Source organism: Carcharodon carcharias, chromosome 26, assembly GCF_017639515.1.
Source record: "Carcharodon carcharias isolate sCarCar2 chromosome 26, sCarCar2.pri, whole genome shotgun sequence".
NCBI classification, from domain to species: domain Eukaryota; kingdom Metazoa; phylum Chordata; class Chondrichthyes; order Lamniformes; family Lamnidae; genus Carcharodon; species Carcharodon carcharias.
This window is the reverse complement of record NC_054492.1, coordinates 23,955,566-23,977,611: the sequence shown is the minus strand read 5'-3', so window position 1 is coordinate 23,977,611 and position 22,046 is coordinate 23,955,566. Positions and strand designations below refer to the sequence as shown.

The 22,046-nt window shown below is 43.5% G+C and overlaps 1 protein-coding gene across 1 annotated transcript in view; it reads right to left on the bottom strand.

Moving 5' to 3' along the window:
- The window catches only part of rasgrf1 (Ras protein specific guanine nucleotide releasing factor 1), a 106,560-nt gene extending 93,391 nt beyond the window's left edge, over positions 1-13,169 (bottom strand). Inside the window, exon 1 of the mRNA XM_041175145.1 lies at positions 12,894-13,169. Within this exon, the coding sequence (XP_041031079.1) occupies positions 12,894-13,169 (276 nt within the window). The remainder of the gene's footprint in view (positions 1-12,893) is intronic.
- Positions 13,170-22,046: the final 8,877 nt, after the last annotated feature.

Sequence of the window (22,046 nt, the reverse complement as noted above, 5' to 3'; positions counted from 1 at the left end):
ATCGTAAAGAGAGGGATACACTGAGCCATGAGGTTACAGATTGTGGTTGAGTACAATTCTGTTGCTACTGATGGTCCACAGCCCCTCAAGGATGCCCAGTCTTGAGTTGCTAGATCTGTTTGAAGTCTATCCCATTTAGCATGGTGGTAGTGTCACATGACACAATGGAGGGCACCTTAAATGCGATGACAGGACTTCATCTCCACAAGGACTACATAGGTTATTCCTACTGATGCTGTCATGGACAGGTGCATCTGAGGCAGGTAGATTGGTGAGGATGAGATAAAGTATGTCTTTCCCTCTTGTTGGTTCCCTCAACACCAACCACAGATCCAGTCTAGCAGCTACGTCCTTTAGGACTTGGCCAGCTTGGTCAGTAGTTGTGCTATGAAGCCGGTCTCGGTGATGGATAGTGAAGGACTCCACTCAGAGTACATTCTGCACCCTTGCCACCCTCAGTGCTTCCTCCAAGCAGTGTTCAACATGGAGGAATATTGATTCATTAGCTGAGAGAGGGCAGTACATGGTAATCAGCAGGAGGTTTCCTTGCCCATGTTTGACCTGATGCCATGAGACTTCATGGGGTCCAGAGCTGATGTTGAGGACTCCCAGGGCAATTCCCTCCTGCTTGTATACCACTGTGCCACCACCTCTGCTGGGTCTGTCCTGCTGGTGGGACAGAACATACCCAGGGATGGTGGTGTCTGGAACATAATCTGTACGGTATGATTCTGTGAGTATGACTATGTCAGGATGTTGCTTGAGTAGTCTGTGGACAGCTCTCCCAATTTTGGCACAAACTCCAAGATGTTAGTAAGGAGGACTTTGCAGGGTCAGCAGGACTGTTTTGATATCGACATCGAGTCACAGGAGCTGATCGCCCAGGATTGCTGCACCTGGAGCAATCAAGGCCTCCTTTGAAAACCAGTGCATATCAGAAGCAGAGAGAAAATGCAAGGAGAGGAAATTCCGAGCCAGCAATTCATCCAAAACTTAATCACCTCCAGTATCCTGTCCTATTTGCAGCAGAACCTTCTGGGTGTGATTGGCCTTAGCAGTCATTTACATACCCACTGGACCTTACCAAGTACTGCAGATTATGAACATAGTCAACTTCGCCTCAGAGGATGAACAAGAAGGATCACACCACAAGAATACCACTGCAGCAGTTCAAGAAGAAGGCCCACCAACACCTACTCAAGGGGCAAGAAAGTTGGGTAATAAATTCCGGCTTTCCACATCCTGCGAATGAATTTTTAAAAAAATCCTTGAACTCATTACAGATTGGAAGTCGATCCCTGGTCATTCCTGGCCCTTTTCTAAATATTTCAATAGGTAGTGAATTGTCCACTAAATCACATTGGGACCTTTCAACATTTATATTTAACAAAGGGAAAAAGTCAACTAAAAATAATTGACAATAATTATGCACATTGACTGTTTGAGGGGTAATCACAACTGATCAACATTTGATAATTCTGCATTAATTACATCATAATCTGTCATTCCTTTTTGGAGATATCACTGTTTGAATGATGTGCATCTATTTGATTGGAGTTGGAGGCAGGGGGTCATGTGATAACACTTCCAGGAATGTCCATCCTGAGTTTATAGTCCCAGTGCTGACTGTGTCCACCTGATCACTCTTCATGAGTGAATCAAGTCAATGAGTATGTCAAAACTCTTGGACAATAAAGGATGCCCCTTTGGTGTTGACTCCACACACAAACTCTCCAGCATGAGTTGGTGCTTCTGATTGGGGATCAGAAAAAAACGTAAAATTCCTGTATGCATTATTTTTATACTAGCAACATTCTGTTTGTTCCAAATATTTCATTTAATATTGCACAGTGTTTCACTTCTATAAGGAATAAAACAACTGACTACATTACAGTAATTAATAACACAAAAACAAACAAAACAAAGATTTGAATTTCTATGGGCCCTTTCACAATCTCAGGGCATCCGAAAATTCTCTGCAACCATTGAAGTGCTTTTGAAGTGTAATCAATGTTGTAATTTAGGAAAGATGGCAGTCAATTTTTGCACAGCAATGTCCCACAAACAGCAATGTGATAACGACTAGAAAATCTATTTGTGATTTTAGTTGTGTTTTAACCCCACTTTGTGCTACACTATGAGGAGACTTATTGTAAAATATTCCTGATTGGCTGGACAGCGATCCCCAATCAGAGGCACCAACTCATGCTGGAGAGTTTGTGTGTGGAGTCAACACCAAAGGGGCATCCTTTATTGTCCAAGAGTTTTGACACACTCATTGACTTGATTCACTCATGAAGAGTGATCAGGCGGACACAGTCAGCACTGGGACTATAAACTCAGGATGGACATTCCTGGAAGTGTTATCACATGACCCTCTGCCTCCAACTCACTCCTGCCTAACACAACCATCGTCGTGGCAACCCATCTTCCCACAACCAACTGAAAAACAAATAGACATTCTTTTAACTGATCAGAGTTATGGACTGTCAGACAAACAGTCTTTTCTCCCCATGTCCAACAGTTTATAAAATTGAAAGGAACAACGCTAATTTTTAATACCCCTATGATTTTCTCACTGGATTTTTGATGGCAGCAATGTCCTGGAGTTTAATTTTTAATTCCTGGAGACTCGAGCTATCCTGAAGGTTTGGCAACACTATTCAGCATTTAGGGAGCTATGTCACAGCCTAAGTCTTTGCGAAGGAAAAAAGGGGAAGGGCAGAGGGTAGAAAAACAGCAAGTCAGGATTTGTGTTCAGTAACAAGTCAGAGGAATGTGTTAATTGAAACAAGTTCTCTTCAGAAGGAGGAGTGACCAGATTGGGTGAGATTCAGCACTGAAGAGAACACCATCTGGTGCCACAGCGAGCAAGTCACACAACATATCATTTATAGCAGGGGTAACAGTGCACAGACTGTGGATTTAACCTAGTTACAGGCAATACCTGTGGTTAAAGGGAACTCTACCTGTAAAAAACATCAATAATCAGCACTTTTTTCACAAGATGTGATTTTAAGATTCAGTGCCTTGTTTTTGTGCAACTCTCCTACTCAATGAAATACAAAGAAAAAAATTCACAAATGGGAAAATCTGACTAGAAACATCAGATACTCCCAGATGTGAAAGGAAACAAGACAAGGTGCACTTTTAAAAATTCCCAATGAAGGATCAGCAGTTGGAATGTTCATCATGTTTTTCTCTTTTAGGATGTTGATAAACCAGCCTTTTATTCCCACCATTTACAGTTCTTTTTCTTATGACCCTATTTGCACAGTTTCTCCCTTGATCTCCTTACTTGATGGAGCATCGAGAATCTCACCTTTAAAATCACCAATTGCAGTATTAACATGGAGAGCCTTAAGTGTTGGTGTGAGGTTTGTATGTCTGCTATTTTAACAGGATTGTAAATCAGTCTCATGTCTTTGTTATATATGTTGGAGAATTCCTGTGCTGATATGTTTCCTAGACTTTTGATTCCTTCAGCTCTTCAAAGTCAGTGTTATAATTGCTCACAAACCTAACCCACAACCACCTCAGGTCTGGACTTAGCCCATCCATTTCTTCTTCCTCAGTCTCACTATCTCCTGTGGCCTCAAATGGAATTCTCAGAACTCCTCGGTTGTTAAGGCAAGCTCAATGTTTCTAGTGCCAAACTGTGCTCATTTTCAGTCAACTTAAAGACCAAGCTTGTTACAGTTTTGAAAACAGTTACACATCTGGAGAGGTGGGAGGAGGAGGAGGAGGTGGTGTAGTGGTATTGTCACTGGACTGGTATTCCAGAGACCCAGGGTAAAACTCTGGGGTCTCAGGTTTGAATCCCACCATGGTAGATGATGAAGTTTGAATTCAATAAAAAAAAACTGTAATTAAAAGTCTGTTGATGACCATGAAACCATTGTCAATTGTCATAAAAACCCATCTGGCTCACTGTGTCCTTTAGGGAAGGAAATCTGCCATCCTTACCTGGTCTGGCCTACATGTGACTCCAGACCCACAGCAATGTGGTTGACTCTTAAAGGCCCTAACGACAATTAGGGATAGGCAATAAATGCTGGCCAAGCCAGCAACACCCACATCCCATGAATGTATAAAAAAAGACTTCTTACACCCCTTTCCCACCCCTAGACAGGATTCATGAGAAATCTGAAGGCAATCACTCCCTCACCTCCATTTCCAATCCTTGCTCATTGTTTTCCTGTCACTATTTTATTTATGCCACTGTTATCTCCTCTGAACTTCCTCCCTTGTTCCTCATATACAATTCTGTTCTTTCTTCCCCCTTCTTCCCTTTGTCTTGTAATTCCAATTTAACACTGCTCCTTCTTCAACTCACTTTTCCCTAGATATTCAAACTGGATCTCTTCCTCTGCCTTAACCTCCCATTCTTCTACAATCTTTAAGCCCAAGCCTGCTGGCCCAAATCACGAATTTCTGATCCGCCTTGCATTTTATTTTTTTCAATCTTGTTCTACTGCACTGTGATGCATGCTGTCTCCCAATTTAAAAGAAAAGATACACACTGTTATACAGGTAATAATATATTAAATATTTTACTGTTTTTTATTCATTTGTGGGATGTGGACTTTGCTAGCTGGGCCAGCATTTATTGTCCATCACTAATTGCCCTTGAGAAGGTGGTGGTGGTTCTTGAACCGCTGCAGCCCATATGGTGTAGGTACATCCACAGTGCTGTTCGGGAGGGAGTTCCAGGATTTTGACCCAGTGACAGTGAAGGAACAGCAATTATTTCCAAGTCAGGATGTTGAGTGGCTTGGAGGGGAACTTCCAGGTGGTGGAATTCCCATGTGTCTGCTGCTCTTGTCCTTCTAGATGGTCGTGGTCGTGTGTTTGGAAGGTGCTGTTTAAGAAGCCTTGGTGAATTCCTGCAGTGCATTTTGTAGATGGTACATGCTGCTGCCACTGTGCGTCGGTGGTGGAGGGAGTGAATGTCTGTGGATGGGGTGCCAATCAAGTGGGCTACTTTGTCCTGGATGGTGTCAAGCTTCTTGGGTGTTGTTGGAGTGGCACTCATCCAATTTTTCTGCCTGCACTGTCTGTCAATCCTTTCTATTCTAAATGCCTATCTGTATATTTATAATGGGAATTAACTATGTAAACTGGTCATGATGCAATTACACTTTCCTTCCCAGTGGAGGTGCTGCAGAGCTGCTACTGGTGAGAGAATATAATTGCAGTGTGATGAGTTTACAAAGACAGTTTCTATTGTAAAAACACCTCCACTCAGAATTATCTGTGTTTTACTGATGGGCGAGTCACTATCATGATAGGACTTTAAAATGACCAAGTAATCATTTTCCTCAGTTTTCCTGCCCTTGTAAATTTGCCTTTCCCCAAAGCAATTGTAGTTAACCTCTAGTTGATCTCAGAAGTTAACAAGCAGCTGAAATTGCACGGATTTGTCCAGTTCTGCCACTTTCCAATGGGAAATACTTCAGCAGTCATCTTTAAGGGACAGGGCAGTTTAAACAGGGGTCCATTTTAGCAGCAAAACATCATAACCATGATCCAGATTACCTCATAGCAATCCACGGGGTTTCCGTTAGCTCCATCTTACTGAGTTTATAACATTCCTGTGTAACTAGCCATCCCATTAGAAGGTTTTGTTGCTATAGTGACCATCATGCAACACCTTTGCCCATCAATTCATCATTGGCTGAGTCTCTTTCCAGTTAAAGTATTTTATATTTACCAATCATATTGCACAAAACTTCTTGAGCTCCTCCCCCTCCCCCCACCAGCCCCCAAAATAACTCAATGTAACCAGATTGCTGCAAAAGATGCTCTCTGACACAACCCTTGCCATCAAAAAACAGACAGAAAGGAAAGCCTTTAATAAACATTTAGTCATATATGCAGCTAATGAGAGATATGGTCATAATTAACAATCACCGTTGTTGTTTATATTATATTATGATGATACTAAAACCTCAGGTAGTGGAATTAGTAAGAAAAACGTAACTTCAGTTTTTAAAAAATATACAAGAGAGGCTAATTAGGATTGCTGAGTCCTGTTGGATGTATTCCTGGAGGTTTCCTAACAAGAATAGTTAGGAAATGCCCCAATCCAAATGCCCCACCTGGTCAAACAGCCTTTTCTTTCTCATCTCTAATATTTTTATAACTAGTAAACAAAATTGCTCAAGAAATTGAAAATAGTACCCATACAATTTATTTTAATGCCTTTTTGCCTTTTCTACCTGTGTTTTTTGCTCACAACAGTGTCCTGGAGATTAATCTTTAATTCTTGGAGAGTCCAGGGCAATCATGGAAGGTTGGCAACCTTTATGTACAAGAGAGAATGAAAGAGCGAAACAGATGGGCAACAGATAGACAGACAGAGGGAGAGACTGAAAGAGACATCAAGAAAGCATGCATTGTGTAGCCATTTGTTAAACTGGTTTTGCTGATCTACTTCATGAAGGAAGTTCTTTTCCTTGGCAAATGTTTACTGAGGGTAATCCTCAATATTGGATCAGCCACATGTTTAAACCTCTCCCCTGTTCCGTTCTTATTAAAGACACTATTGTCCAAAGTCAAAATTACCGCCACTATCTTTTGTAATTGTCTCTCCCCCATTCTGGGAGCATTGACTCAGTATGAGACCCACTTTGCTTCATCTGAGAGGTTCGATACTTTGCACATTCTGAGCTGTTGACCAATATAATCCCCCTGTAACACCAGTGCACTTGATGCTAGTGTTTTGTATTTTGAATAGAAGCAATCAAACCACAGAGACAGGAAACATTCCTGGCAGAGACTTCCTGCTGTCCAGAACCTTGGAAAAATCGTAGGAGTCACACCAATCCCAGTTGTTGTCATCTTAATGCATTAATTTCATGAATAGAATTCACATGATAATCCTGATAATTTCCAACAAAATCAATTTTTAAAATTGAAAATAAAACACCTTCAGCTGTTTTTTTTTAGCTAAAAGTTAGTCATATTTTATTCCTGACACAAACCCATTGCTGGAAATCTTGAAATGATGCAGCTACTAATTTGAAATTCTTGTTATAATGTAAAATGGTTGGTATCAAGTTAGCCATTCAATATTATACTACCACACTCCCTTTGCATTGACTAATGCGTTAGTAGGCAGTGTGGCTTTTGGCTGGTGAAATGCAACTTATACCTCCAAATTCCCTTTGAAATTTACTACTGAATCTGCTTCTTCTGCCCTTTCAAGCAGTGCATTTCGAGACATAACATCTTCACTCTGGTTCTTTTGCCAATCACCTGAAATCTGTGCCCCTCTGGTTACTGACCCTCTCTTAGGGCAGAACTTTTCCCTCATCAGGTGGGATGCCCGACCCGAACAGGAGTAAAATAGTGCGCAATATTTCAGTTGGTGGGTGCACGCGGGAGTCAGCAGCGCGCTCACCGACAATGAAGACAGCTGTTAACTCCTTTAATTAATTAATTGAATTTTTCCCTGCCCGTTCAACCTTAAGTTGGTGGGTGAGTGAATAGGCCAAGCGGCCTATTTTTTGCGAAACCTCATCCATGGGCAGGATGAGGTTTTGACCAGTGTTAAAAAAAAATTAATACTTTTAAAACTCATTTTTAACATGTCCCTACTCAAGTGACAGAGTCACCATGGAGGCAGGGTCATTAAATATTTTTAAGGCAGAGGTAGATAGATTCTTGTTAGGCAAGGCAATCAAAGGTTATTGGGGTTAGATGGGAATGTGGAAATCGAAACACAAGAAGGTCAGCCATGATCTTATTGAATGGCAGAGCAGGTTCAAGGGGCTGAATGGTCTACTCCTGTTCCTATTTCTTATGTTTCTTACGTTTCCTTATTTTTCAATTCTTTATTTGTCAGGTTAAAAATCTTCAGCTCCCTGAGCCAGCTCTGTGCCTTCAGGGATCTATCACTGAGTGCACCCCTGTGCATGAGCACATTTCAGCACTAGCGTTCTTCCTTCCCCCACCCCGCTGAGGCTCGGACCACCCCTTTCATGCTGGCTGGCCCTTAACTGGCCAGCCAGCATGAAATTGCAATTGGGACCCGATTGCAGGCGACGGTCAGTTTCGCGGCCGCTCCCAGGCCTACCCGCTGCGCCCACATGAAGAGGTAAAAATTCTGCTCTTAATCTTCTCTGCTCAAGGAAAACAAAGTAGCTTCTCCAGTCTCTCCAGATAACTGAAATCTCTTGTTCCCAGTATCATTCCAGTAAATCTTTTCTGTACCCTTTCCCAAAGACTAAGTATCGTGGAGAGGTTCTGAAGGAGAGTCATATTGGACTCAAAACGTTAACTCTGTTTCTCTCTCCACAGATGCTGCCAGACATGCTGAGCTTTTCCAGCATTTTTGTTTTTATTTTTATCTTGGAGAAGAATTAGCCAGAATGATTTGATTAGTGATGGAGGAAAATTTTCTTCTAAACTTATCACATTGCAAAATGTTTTAGAAATTCAGTTAACCTACCAGCACATCACATATATTGATACCTTCATTGTTGCCCTGCAAGCAATAGCTAGTGAGGGTAGAAATTGGGAGTCTGGAAGAATTATAGTTGTCCAACTCCTTATCAGCTACTTTGGAAAGCTTGCTTTGAATACCAGGTTTGTGATGGAAAAATGTCTCTCTCTGTGTACCAGTGTATCATACCCATTACCTGTTTTTCCAAGCAGTGATTTCTGTTCGCTATACTCCAGTATGGTAAGCGCTTTGGGATGAATTACTACATTAAAGGTGCTATACTCCACAATCTCACCACATTTAATTACACAGAGCAAAGAAAGACTGGCATTTTTAAATCGCCTTTCCTGACCTCAGGATGACCCAAAGTGCTTTGTAGCAAATAATGTATTTTTTGAAGTGTAGTAACTGATGTAGGAAGCACAACTGTCAATTTGTGCACAGCAAGCTCCCACAAATATTAATGTGATACCCACAAATATTAATATGATAATGGACACATAATCTATTTTAGGTGATAACTGAGGAATAAATAATGGCCAGAGCACTGGGGAGAACTCTATTTCTCCAGGGAGTGAGCGCATTCTTGTGCTGAGGTATAGTGCCCCCTGGTGGCTCAGTGATTAATTACATCACAGGGAACGCTCCAAGTTGGTGCAAATGTGGCTGACCTCCTGACTTCAGCTGAAACAATGCAAGAACAAATTAGCTTCAGTGCCCTCACTGGGAAGAAGAACCCTGAAGAGCCAAGGATTTCGCTTCTGATTGCTAACCAGTGACCCTACTGGAGGATGGATACTGGACAGGTAGAGCCCTGTAGAACTCTACCCTACATGTAAGTGATAGGAGCAAACATAGGAACCGGAAGGTGCCATTGACGCCCTTGACCCTGTTCCACCATTCAGTTAAATCGTGGCTGATTTGTCTGTTAACTCCATTTTCCTGCCTAGGTTCCATAACCCTGGATATATTTGCCTAACAAGAAATTACCAATTTTTGTTTTGAAATTTTCAATTAATCCCCAGCCTCAACAGCTCTTTTGGGAGAGAGGGCTCCAGATTTCCACTACCCTTTTTGTGAAGAAGCACTTCCTGGCAATAACTCTGAATGCCTAGTTCAAATTTTAAGGTTATGCCCTGGTTCACCCCACCAGAGGAAACAGATTTTTCTCTATCTAATCAATCAATATCTTTAATTATCTTAAACACCTCAATTAGAACACCCCCATACTCCAGGAAATGGATGCCATTTGTGCAGCAGGGAAAATGGGGAGAATATTGAGCTTGGAGGGAGATCCTGAGGAATTTCATTGTAATAATAATAATAGTGTTTGGAATCCAACCTGTCTGGGGTCGTATATAACTAAAATGATGGACACGGTGGGTACACAATAAATTAATTGCCAAGCTAGGGTGATATATAAATAAGTACAGGCTTGTTCTTCAATATAGTCACACATGCATTAATATCAGCAGGTCAGAGGCTGGGAATCCTGCTGCAAGTAACTCAACTCCTGACTTCCCAAAACCTGTTCACTATATACAAGCCATAAGACAAGAGTGTGATGGAATACTCTTCACTTGCCTGGATGAGTGCAGTTCTAACAATACTCAAGAAGCTCAACACCATCCAGGGCAAAGCAGCTGGCTTAATGAACACTCCATCTACCAACTTAAACATTCACTCCCCCCACCATCGTGCACAGTCGCAGCAGTGTGTACCATCTACAAGATGATTTGCAGCAACTCATCAAGGCTCCTTTGACGGCATCTTCCAAACCTATGACCTCTACCACCTATAAGGACAAGGACAGCAAATGCATGGGAACAGCACCACCTGCAATTTCCCCTCCAAGCCAGACACCATCCTGACTTGGAACTATATCATCGTTCCTTCACTGTCGCTGGGTCAAAATCCTGGAACTCCCTCCCTAACAGCACTGTGGGTGTACTTACACCATGTGGACTGCAGCAGTTCAAGAAGGCAGCTCACCACCATCACCTCAAGGGCAATTAGGAATGGGCAATAAATGCTGACCTTGCCAGCAATAATCACATACCATGAATGAAAAAGATATTGTTTACATTAAACCATTCTTCAATTTTAATTCTCAATGCACAGCATTACCTTACTAATAATCAAACACCTGGGCAGTTACTAAATTGTTTGGCTGCCCTAAAGTCCTCCCTTGATACTGTCCCAGTCACATTGTTGAACTCCATTCCTCGGCCTGTTACACCAGTCCCCACAATCCCAGCTCCCACCCCCAACAATCTTCACAATCCCAGCTCCCAGTCCCCACAATCCTCACAATCTCAGCTCCCACCCCCCACGATCCTCACAATCCCAGCTCCCAGTCTCCACATCCCCAGCTCAGTCATTCCTCCAGATTCTCAGATTCTGATGGTTGAATTAGTGTCCAAACTTTCATGTTGTTGCCGAGGAATTCAGGTGTGTATATCTCTAGAGTTTTTTCACATTTTGTCATTACTGAGACTGGGGTATGCCCTACTTTTCACACCCATTGTCATTCCAAGGCCAGAGACGCTCCTGTCAGATGCACAGTGAAGCTCCCTCTCCTCAGTGCTGTAGCCCTGATCCCAGAGAGAGAGAGAGAGAGATCTCCTACTGGACCAAGGCAACAATCCAATAGCAATCCTTGCAGCTTCACTGGTTGAATACCAGTCACACTGTCGACTAGGATTGTCCAAATCCTTTGTGTGTGTGTGTGCACGCGCGAATATGAATATGTATATGTATGTTTGTGTGTACATGTCCGTGTCTATGAATGTTTGTGTCCTTTGAAGAAGGGAGATTAAAACTCACTAGATGTGTTGCCCTGTTTTGTTCATCTTTGCTCATCTTAGGACTGTTTTATGTTCACTGGCCCATTCCTGCAATGATCTGAAACCTCCCTCTGCTCCTTTCAATTTGCCTGAAATCTTCATGCTGACAGCTCTTCACATTCTGATAATTCAAAACCTATTTGGATTTATATATAAAACACATACAAATTGAGTCCATTACATTTTTTTATTTGTTTTGACTTGTTTGAAAATGAACAGTGAGACAAAACAGTCACTGAGGGACAGATGGTGCAGGAGGTAGTTTAACTATTGCACTGATACTGCGGGACATTAATGTGTCAGATGTTGACATAAATGTTGCAGGATGAAATAAGGAGATTATGTAAAGAATGATAGACAGTAGAGAGAAAATGATGTTTATTCAGGAAATCATCTACGCACTTGGTAACACATTATTGAGGCAAGGGCATCTCTAATATTTAATCTTTGACAAAGGTACATTCATCTGGATTTATGGATACCTGGGGATCGATCAAATACAGTTGATATTTTGACATTAAGATAGTTCCTCTATGTAAAGAAACAGGAATTTACCCTTCCCCCTACCCCAAAAAAACAGTCCTTGGTTTTGTTTGACGCGTTTTGATATCCGTAAAAAAATGACTGAAAAAAAAACAGTTGAGGATTCAAGGATAATTAAAACACTGAATTCGGCAGATGCCACAGAAAGAGCTGGAGTGTGGGAGCCTGCAGTTACCCTATCAATACGTGGGGCGGAGACATTGAGTCTAGAAAGTCCTAGAGCCTTTTCCATGTTACAAAAATAACTCTCACAGATCCGCCTGCTTCACTCATCGCTAGTCCCAGGCACTTTGTCCAAGCAACGGTTAATTAACTTTATCTAATTTTATAAACCAGTGCATCTGACATGTTGCATAATTTATTGTTTTGAGAATTCGTAATATTGTCATCTCTGCAGGAAACGACTTTACTTCAAAGATCTGTTAAAATCTGAGAAGCAGAAATGTGTCTCTCGCTCCTCTGCTTTGTAAAGGTTCGTGTTGTGACTGATTAACTGTTAAAAATAGAATCACACATCGCCTTGATAAAGCCAACTACCGATTAATAATTTAAACGTCGCAGATCCAAGCAAAACAGGAGAAAAATGTCAGTTTTTTCAATAAGTTGTTTTTAATGGTGATATTAATGGTGATTTTATCACCGCTCGATTTTTCTCTTACGATTCGACATTAACGACTCATGAAATCCCAATGCACCAAAATGGATTTAGTCTCAATTGAAAATGTTGCATTTTCCATCCTTTTCCCACTTGTTTATTTGGCAAGATTGGTCCGCAGTCTTTGCACTGGGATTATTTTAAAAAACCGTGTGAACAAGTTGTGAATCTTTAAATGGATCAAAGACACCGCTCTCGGGTTTATCATGTGAGGATTGAGCGCATTTTTAAATTTAAAAAAAAGTCTGCAACCTATGGACATCTGGTTGAACCCTGATTGACACTGGGCACTGGTTTTGGACACTGGATATTAGTCACTGCATACTAGGCACTGGACAGTCGGTGGATTCCCTCCACCACCCCCCACCCCCCCGCCTCCCCTTTTCTCTCTCTCTCCTACCTGCTTTTCCAGGGATTCCTTGGCTGAGAGCGATGGTTTGGGTGACGGTGCTCGCTCGCACACGCACCCCTCCAGTAAGTAGAGACCAGAGGCTTTCGTGGTGGAATCGTTCTCAAAATAAAACAACATGTTCTGAAGCAGGGCAAACCACTTGTTGTGCCATTTGGTGTTGTCCGAGCTCCTCTTACTCAGGTAACCTTTCCTCGTTCCATCTTTCTTGGCCAGAACCCCCAGGTATGAAAGGTGCCCATCATTCAGGCGGATTCCTTTCTGCATTTTTGCCGCAGCAGCAGAGTCTCAATCCTCACATCTCCCTCACTCTCGATTCACCAGCAACAGTAACTTACAGTGACACAAAACTCGAATTAAATCCCCAGCCACTTCCAAAAAAAAATCAAGCACTGCTCCCCCAAAATCCTGCCTCTACATCATTTTCTTCTTTCTCTCTTCAAGCATCTCGGTACCACCTCCTGCCCCTGCCCAGTTCTAAACATAAACTGTAAATAGGCTGCCTTCACTGTGGCGGCTACAAACTCCACAGATCGCCAGCCTCCGGGATCGGGGTAGGCGCATCACGTGGTGCTGCCTGCAAGTTAATTTCAGCACCATGGACAGAGAGATGGAGATGGGTGGGGGGAGGGAGAGAGAGGAAGGGAGAAGCAGGGAGACGGAGAGTGACAGAGAGAGGGAAACTGAGAGGGAGGGATGCAGAGAGGAAGGAAAAGGGGAGAGAGAGAGAGGAAGGGAGACAGAGCAACGAAGGGAGAAAGAGAGGGGAAGGAAGGCAGAGAAAGGAAAGGACAAGGAGAGGTAGAGAGAGACGAAGGGAGAGCAAGAGGGGAAGGGAGACAGAAACAGTGAGGGAGAGAAGCAGGAAGGAGAGAGAGGGAGAAAGGGACAGAGAGATGGAGAGAGGGAGATTGGGAGATGTAGATATAGAGAGAGGGAGGCAGAGAGAGGGGGAGACAGAGAGAGAGGGAAGGGGACAGAGAGGAGAGAAACATGGCAAAGAAGAGGGACAGGGGGAAGGGGACAGATACAAGGAGATAAAGGGAGAGGGAGAGATACAGAGAGTGGGAGGGAGACAGAGAATGGGAGACAGAGAGATAGTGGGAGACTGAGAGAGACAGTGAGGAGAGAAATAGGAAGAAGAAGAGTGAGGGAAAGGGACACAGAGAGGGAGAGAAACAGGGAGAGGAAGGGAAAGAAATATAGAGAAAGAAACAGGGAGGGGGAAAGAGAAAGTGAGAGAGAGAAGGAGAGGGGAAAGACACAGAGAGTAGGAAAGGGCCAAAGAGAGCCAAGAGTGAGAGGGAAAGGGACAGAGACAGAGAGAGTGAGGGAAAGGGGCAGCAAAAGGGGGACATTAAGAGAGGGAGGTAGTGAGAGATAGAAAAAGATAGACAAAGGGAGAGAGGAAGACAATGAGAGGGGAACAGAGAGGGAGATGGAGAGAAACAGAGTAAAACTGAGAAACAGAGAGGGAGTCAGTGAGAGAGGGAGAGAGAGATGGAGACTGAGAGACAAAGAGTAAGAGAGAGAGAGAGGGAGGGAGAAATAGAGAGGGAGGCATCAAGAGACAGAGAGTGAAAGAAAAAGAGGGGGACAGACAGACAAAAAGAGGAGAGAGACCGGGAGCAACAGAGAGAGAGGGAGAAGGAGGCAGATGGACAGGGAGACAGAAGGACAGAGACAGGGATTGATGAACAAAGAGAGGAGAGATGGACAAAAACAGAGAAGGAGGAATAGAGAGAGGGGGTTATAGAGAGACATGGAGAAAGAGAATGAGAGAGGCTGGCAGAGAATGTGAGAGGGACAGAAAAGAGCCAGAACTCAATTTTGACACAAAGGACAGATACTCCATCCTCACCAGGAGGGAAGGGTTATTCCTCCCAGATATCTGCCTCATCCAATTCCAGCCTCTTGTGCATCCCCTGTTTTAATTGTTCCACTTTAAGTGACTGTGCCTTAAGCTGCAAGGGCCCTAACCTCTGGAATTCCCTCTATAAACCTGTCCATCTCACTCTTATCCTTTAAAATACTCCTTAAAACCAACCCCTGACCAAGCTTTTGGTCACTTGTCCTAACATCTCATGTGGCTCAATGTCAAATTTTATTTGATAACCTTGAGGATATTTTTGCTATGTTAAAAGTGCTATGTAAATGCAGGTTGTTGTTGGTTTTTCCCCTTCTGCTGGGATCTAGAAAATCAAGCCAGATTTCTGAGAAATATTGAATCAGTGCAAAACCTCACTGGGAATTCAAAGCGGAGGGGTGTCTGTGAAATTCCTAAGCCAATGGGAAATTGCTTTGGTAGGAACTTTATGTCAATTGCAACAAGAAGAGGAGGATGCCATTCAGCCCCTTGAGCCTATTCCACCCTTAAATTGGATGATGGCTGACCAACATTACACCAGATCAGAGTTAAACAGCAGGTGAAATATATAAAATCACTGGTTTACAATCCAAGCTCCTGCATCATGGAATAACCCAAATTACCAATTCATTTTTGTCATTATGTCCAATTGAACAACTGAAATTAAACATAACTTCATTAAAGTCCACTCAAAGCAAATTGGCATTTGCTGTAGTTGATTGGGAAGATTAAGGAGATAGTGAATTGCAGACTGCACATGGCATCCAAGCATCTTCGCAGAAAACATCTGTGCAATACGTGGAGATGGGAAGACAAAACTAAATGACATTGGTGGAGTGGAGAAATGTGACAGATAGAAGTCTTTTCTGGCTAACCAAAAAATCGGTTAAACATGTCTGATAAACTGAAAACCAACATAGAAAATAATGAGGGAAAAATAAACTACGTAATGAATATTAGTGTTGATATGTGATGTGTTTGTGCAGATTAGACTTGTATTCCCCGAGTATCGAAGATTAAGTGGAGATCTAATTGAGATGTTTAAGATGAGTACATGAGTTGATAGAGTGGACAGAGAGAAACTATTTCCTCTGCTGATAGTATGTTCAGAATAAGGGGGCATAACCATAAAATTAGAGCTGGGCCATTTAGGGATGATGTCAGCAAGCACTTCTTCACATAGAGGGCATTGGAAATCTGGAACTCTCTCCCCAGAAAGCTGTTGAAGCTGGGCTCAATTGAAAATTTAAAAACTGAGATTGGTGGATTTTTGTTGGATAAGGGTATTAATGATTATGGAACCAAAACAGATAGATGGAGTTAAGATACACATCAGCCATGATCTAATTGAATGGCAGAACAGGCCCACTGGCCTCTTTCTGCTCCTGGTATTGTATCTTCAGTTATGTAATATTCTATTTGACACATGCTCCTACTCTTTGGGCGGAATTTTACAGCCCTTTCACAGCAGGGGAGGGGTCATAAAGTGCAGAGAGCCGTTCAAAAGTCCTATGACTTTGGCGGGACCATAAAATCCTGCCAGCATAAAATTCCACCCTTAGGTTCTTCCTCATAAGTATTCAATGCTCTAGATATGGGTTGTCATGATAAAAGCAGCACATGATCAAATGTGGCAACAAGGACCTCTCGTAAACTGAGGTTAATGGAAATAGGGGGGAAACTCTTCAGTGGCTGGATTCATACCTGGCACCAGATAAGATGGTTGTAGTTGTAGGATAATCGTCTCAGCCCCTGGACAACATTCAGGCTTGGGCTGAGAAGTGACAAATATCAACCTCACCACACAAGCGCCAGGCAATGACCATCTCCAACAAAAGAGAGCCTGACCACCTTCTTGATATTCAATCACATTACCAATGCTGAGACTCCACCATCAACATTCTGGGGGTTTACCATTGATTGGAAACTCAGCTGGACCAGTCACGTAAAAACTCAAGCTACTTGAAGAAGTCAGAGCCTGGGAATTCAACAGTGAGTGATTCACCTCCTGGACTTCCCAATATCTTTCTTTCACCTGGAAGATACATGTTTGGCAAGTGATGGAATATTCCCCACTTCCCTGGATGATTACAGCTAGGCATCTACACTCTAGGACAAAGGAGCCTATTTGACCTGCACCTCATCCACTAGGCTAAACATCCACATGCTCCATCACTGGTGCATTGTAGTGTGTACTATCTATAGAATGCACCACAGCAAAACCCATAACCTTGAGGCTGGAGGTCAAATGAAAATTTCAAAATTGGGATTAATAGAAAATGGTATTTAAGGATATAAATCAACTATCATATAGAAAGCAAGTGATTAAACTGATAAGATAGACATCATCAATTTGATCTGCTTGACTGCTTATGATTGCCTGAGAAATGCTTCAGCGCATACTTTTCCCTTAAATAAAACAGAACACTCGATGCTGGAAAACTGGAATAAAAACAGAAAGTGCTGATAATACTCAGCAGGCCGGGCAGCTCTGACCCTGAAGAAGAGTCATATTTGATTCAAAACATTAACTCTGTTTCTCTCTCCACAAAGCTGTGCACTTCTAGCACTTGCTGGTTTTATTTCTTATTATCCCTTATTATCCACAGTTTTTATATCTCACAGGAGATTACAAGGCTACAGGGAAAGGAGGTGGTGGGGGAGGGAGGGAGGGACAGAGTGTTTAATCGTGATGCTCTGTCCGATGTTGGATAGTTTTGATGGAGCAGCTGATCATTTCCTGTCCATTAATGTTGTATGTTCGCATGCTAATCACAGGATATAAAGTCTGTTTGATGTTGAATTACCTGTTTAGTTGGAAAATGTCAATGTTTTCTTGCCTTTAAATCGAGTTTGCAGTAATTATAAAATTGCTGTTATTGGAAAAATGAGCTAATTGTTAATAATAAAGCATTTATTAATTTCAACTGTAATCATGAGACCTGAGGACATTTAAACATGACAATCAGGTGTCACATCAGGTTACAGATAAGTAGGAATGTTTTCTCACAGAGTTAGTTGATGTGTGGGAAGAGACTTTCAAAAATGATTTGAATGAATATCTGGCTGGGGATAGGATTGTTGATTGTTCCTTAAAATCTCCAGAGATAATTAAATTGCCGAAACAGCCACAAAAAGCAAATAATTCCAGATATAGTGATAACACCCAATGGAAATTTTGAGTTTTAATTCCTTGGAAGCTTGGCCATTGGAGCATTAGACTCATTGTGCCAAAAGGACTTTCCTACTCTGCATGTTTGCAGTGTTCTTAAATATAGCTAAGCAAAACCAGAATGGCTCATTATTCAGGGAAGAGAGAATTAAAGAAAGAGTGAAACAATTCTTATCTGATGCACCATGTTTACAAACTGGTTCCTAACATGCACCAATATGTGGTTGGACATCAACGTAATTCATCAAATGGGAAAGATGTTGTGCCTAACTGATAAGATGCCATATAAAGGTAATTCTTTCTTTCTGATCATTGTCCAGGTTAGTGGAATTATTGAGTGCAGTCACTATGTGAGCTGTGATCCTCCTCACTGGCAATGCTCAGAAAGATGTCCATCCCTTACATACTGTTTCTACATCACTGTCCGATAAAATGTTAAACTTAAATATTGGAGTCCAAAAACATTGTGGGACCATTCACTGAACTGAAGCAGGATCATTCTGAATGGACCATGTACTAAACTGTATCCCAATTAGTCTGGTTCTTTCAGGAGGAATGAACAATCCATGGGCTGTATACAATTGGAAGTATAAACACAAAGCATAATTTCAAGTGAGAGAGAGCTTATTGGAACCAATACAACACCCTCGGGAATGTAAGACCTCACTTCTAAGATCTCACTTATTTAAGATAAAACCCACGAATTATGAGATATTGACTAATCACTCAGACACAGGGTATAATTAAAGTGGTAAATTTATGGAAGCAAATTCAAAACCATTGAGTTTCCACCAATAGTCTCAAAAAAGAGTCTCACTAAGAGTTATACCTCAGCCCAAATCAAATGACTTAGTAACTGAACTTTCAGTTATAGGTGATTGGCCAGATCACTCCATTCTGACTGCAGTGCCAAATTACTCTTTACAACAATCTTTATATTTTCCTTTTCAAACTGGGCATAAACATTCCATTGAAAGGGGCCTTACTGTCCTATGAAAACCTGCCTTAGGCTACAATGTCCAATGGTATGTTGAATTTTTTGTTTAAACCATAGGGCAGAATTTTTCGTCCCATGGGCGGGTGCGTGCCTGAACTGAACGGGAGTAAAATAGTGCGCAATGACATCGGTTGAGCGTCCCGACATCATCTCGTACCCGCGCAATATTTCACTCAGCATGCATGCGCGGTTGCTGGACAGCGCACACCATTAATTAAGCAGCCAATTAAGGCCTATAACAGTCCAATTGACTGTGACTTTTCCTTGCCCATGCGATTTTCTGCTCGTCGCACAGGCAAAATGGGCCAGCCGACATTTTCACAAACCTCACTCAAGGGTGGAGTAAAAAGGGTCAGCAGTAGTGCCAGTGTGAGTAGTGAGGAGTTTTGGGAGATAGTTTGCAGCTGGTTGCTTATTGGTACTTGTCAACTACATCTCTGTTCGAGGCTTCATTCCTAGCATTTCCAGGCTTCATTTCAGGACTCATTGCTGTCTGCCAGGCCCCTGAAGGATTCAGACAGTGTGGACCCTTCCAGGTATCAGATAGCCTTCCCTTACTCTGGTAATGGGGATTGTGGTGTCTGCTGGAGGTGCCTCCTGTGAAGAGAAAAAGAGGGGCAGAAGGGAGAGGAGGCCAGGTGTCCCGATACAACTTCCAGGGGAGGAACCTGTGGGAGGAGATGCGCAGGCACAAGGGGCACAGGGCCAGCAGATAGTCCAAGACGGAAGGGGCTACAGAAGACACCACTATCCTGCTGCCAGGGTTTTCAGGTGACAATGCAGCCACCTCAATATGTCCGAAGTGCAATGCTGAAGGAGACTCCGCCTCTCAAGGGAGAGCATGACCTCCATTTGCCAGATGATTGGCCCTGAGATCAGGTCCAACTGCGTGGGTGGACACCCCATGCCAGTGGCTCTGAAGATCACAGTGGCGCTCAATTCTATGCCTCTGGCTCTTTCCAGGGCTCAGTGGGTGGTCTGTGTTGAGTCTCCCAATCAGCTGTCCAAAGTTGCATCAAGCTGGTGACAGAAGCTCTGTTCAGGCAGGTACTGACATTTATTATTTATCGTATAGATGAGGCCAGTCAGGCTGAGTGTGCCAGAGGCTTTGCAACGATTGCTGGGTCCCCCCGCGACCCAGGGTGCCATTGACTGCACACATGTGGCCATCAAGGTGCCAGTGGGTCAGCTGGGTACCTTCGTCAACAGGAAGGGATTCCACTCCATGAACGTCCAGATAGTGTGTGACCACAGGATGCAGATTCTGCAAGTATGTACAAGGTACCCTGGCAGTTCCCTTGACGCTTATATCCTCAGGCACTCCCAGGTGCCGAGGCTCTTCAGTGCTTCAGTCTGACTGGATGGATGGCTGCTGGGTGACAAGGGCTATTCGTTGAAGAGGTAGCTCATGATGCCTCTCCGCCACGCAAGAACAGAGGTAGAGAAGCGGTACAATACAAGTCATGCCTCCACAAGGGCAGTGGTAAAGAGGACCATAGGTCTTCTCAAGATGTGCTTCCGATGCCTGGACCATTCAGGGGGAGCACTGCAGTACCCCCAGAACAGATGTCATTGATCATGGTTGCAAGCTGCGCTCTCCACAATCTGGCACTGGCAACAGGGGATCCAATGGAGGAAGAGGATCTTGACGCAGCTGCACAGGCCCAGATGATGAGCCCATTAGTGAGTCTGAAGATGAGCACATTGAGGAGAACACTGAGGGCATAGATCCAGACATCAGTAACCTTCAGGGAGGCAGGGACACCAAGGATGCCTTGATACAATGCTCCTTCAACTAGGTTGCAAACGATCAGCTTCAAACACATGCCGGGGCTGCCACCTCGATCCCGGATGTCTGAAAGGACCCTTTCATTTGAACACAAAGAACACTCAGTGCCTGTGCAATAAAGTTCAGAATTACTCATGTCCAGCATTACATACTGGCATACCCCACACCAATGAAATAAAAAGGTGAAGCCTAATCAGGCCATGAAGACAAAAACACAATTTATGTCATTCTGACAATTCAATAATCTTAACAGAAACATTTCTGGCATTCAACATTAGACCAATATACATAAAGTTAACAAAAATGAACATAAAATCACTCTTGACCTGTCCCTCTTGTGCTTATGGTGTCTTTAACTTACGTTTGTGAGTGCTATGTCTAGGTTCTCCCCCCTCACTGGCATCGACATTGGAGACAGCCTGCTGCCTCTGCTGTCTCATTGGCCTTGATGACCTTGGTGGTCGTCCTCTGGTCAGTGGAGCCCGTGCTGGCCCTGCCAGGGAGGGAGTGGCCAGTGCGACGGCTGATATCTCCCTAGTCACTGCAGCCTCATCAGATGCCACGGTCACTGGCAGAGAGGCAGAGGAGCTGCTGTCATTATCCAGGGCACTCTGAGAGGAGCTCACAGAGTCAACAGGCAGCTTGTGCGACAATGTGAGGTCGCTTGGGACTTCCCTGCTCACCATTGATGGAGGGCACCTAGCTGGGATACTGGGTGCCTCATCCATCTCCCACAATGACATTGACCACCTGAGGTCAGTGCCTGTGTAAGGGCTTTGAGGTCCAAGTGCAACACCAGGAACCCCTCATTCTGTCCCTGGAAGTGCCTCTCCATGAGAGTCACCACTCTCTCAATGGAGGAGGCAATGCGCTCAGCCATGATGGTGAACACAGTGGTTATGCTCAGCATGGACTCCTTCATCAGGGAGACCATGGCACACAGACCCTCATGGATCTCTGCCAGATCCTCCCGCACATCCCGCTGGATATCCAGCGTCTGCTGCCTAATGGATGACTCCAGAGGCTCATCATCAGCCATCGACTGAACATTGTCCTGGTCTCCAGCAGTCCTTTGACTGCCGTTGCCCTGGGCACTTTCTGCCTCCACCTGCACCTCCAACGATTGTGAAGCGGCCTCACCAATGTGCACCGATATACTAGCCGCCACTCTAATGCCCACCAAGGTGCTGGTATCTGTGTTGGTGCCTGCTTCAGAGAGCGGGTACAAATGACACCCAGTGGTCCTCTGGTGTTAGGGGTGGCCCTTTGGGGCCCGGAGATCGAATGCCTGCTGGCGAACCTAATAGAGAGATGAAGCA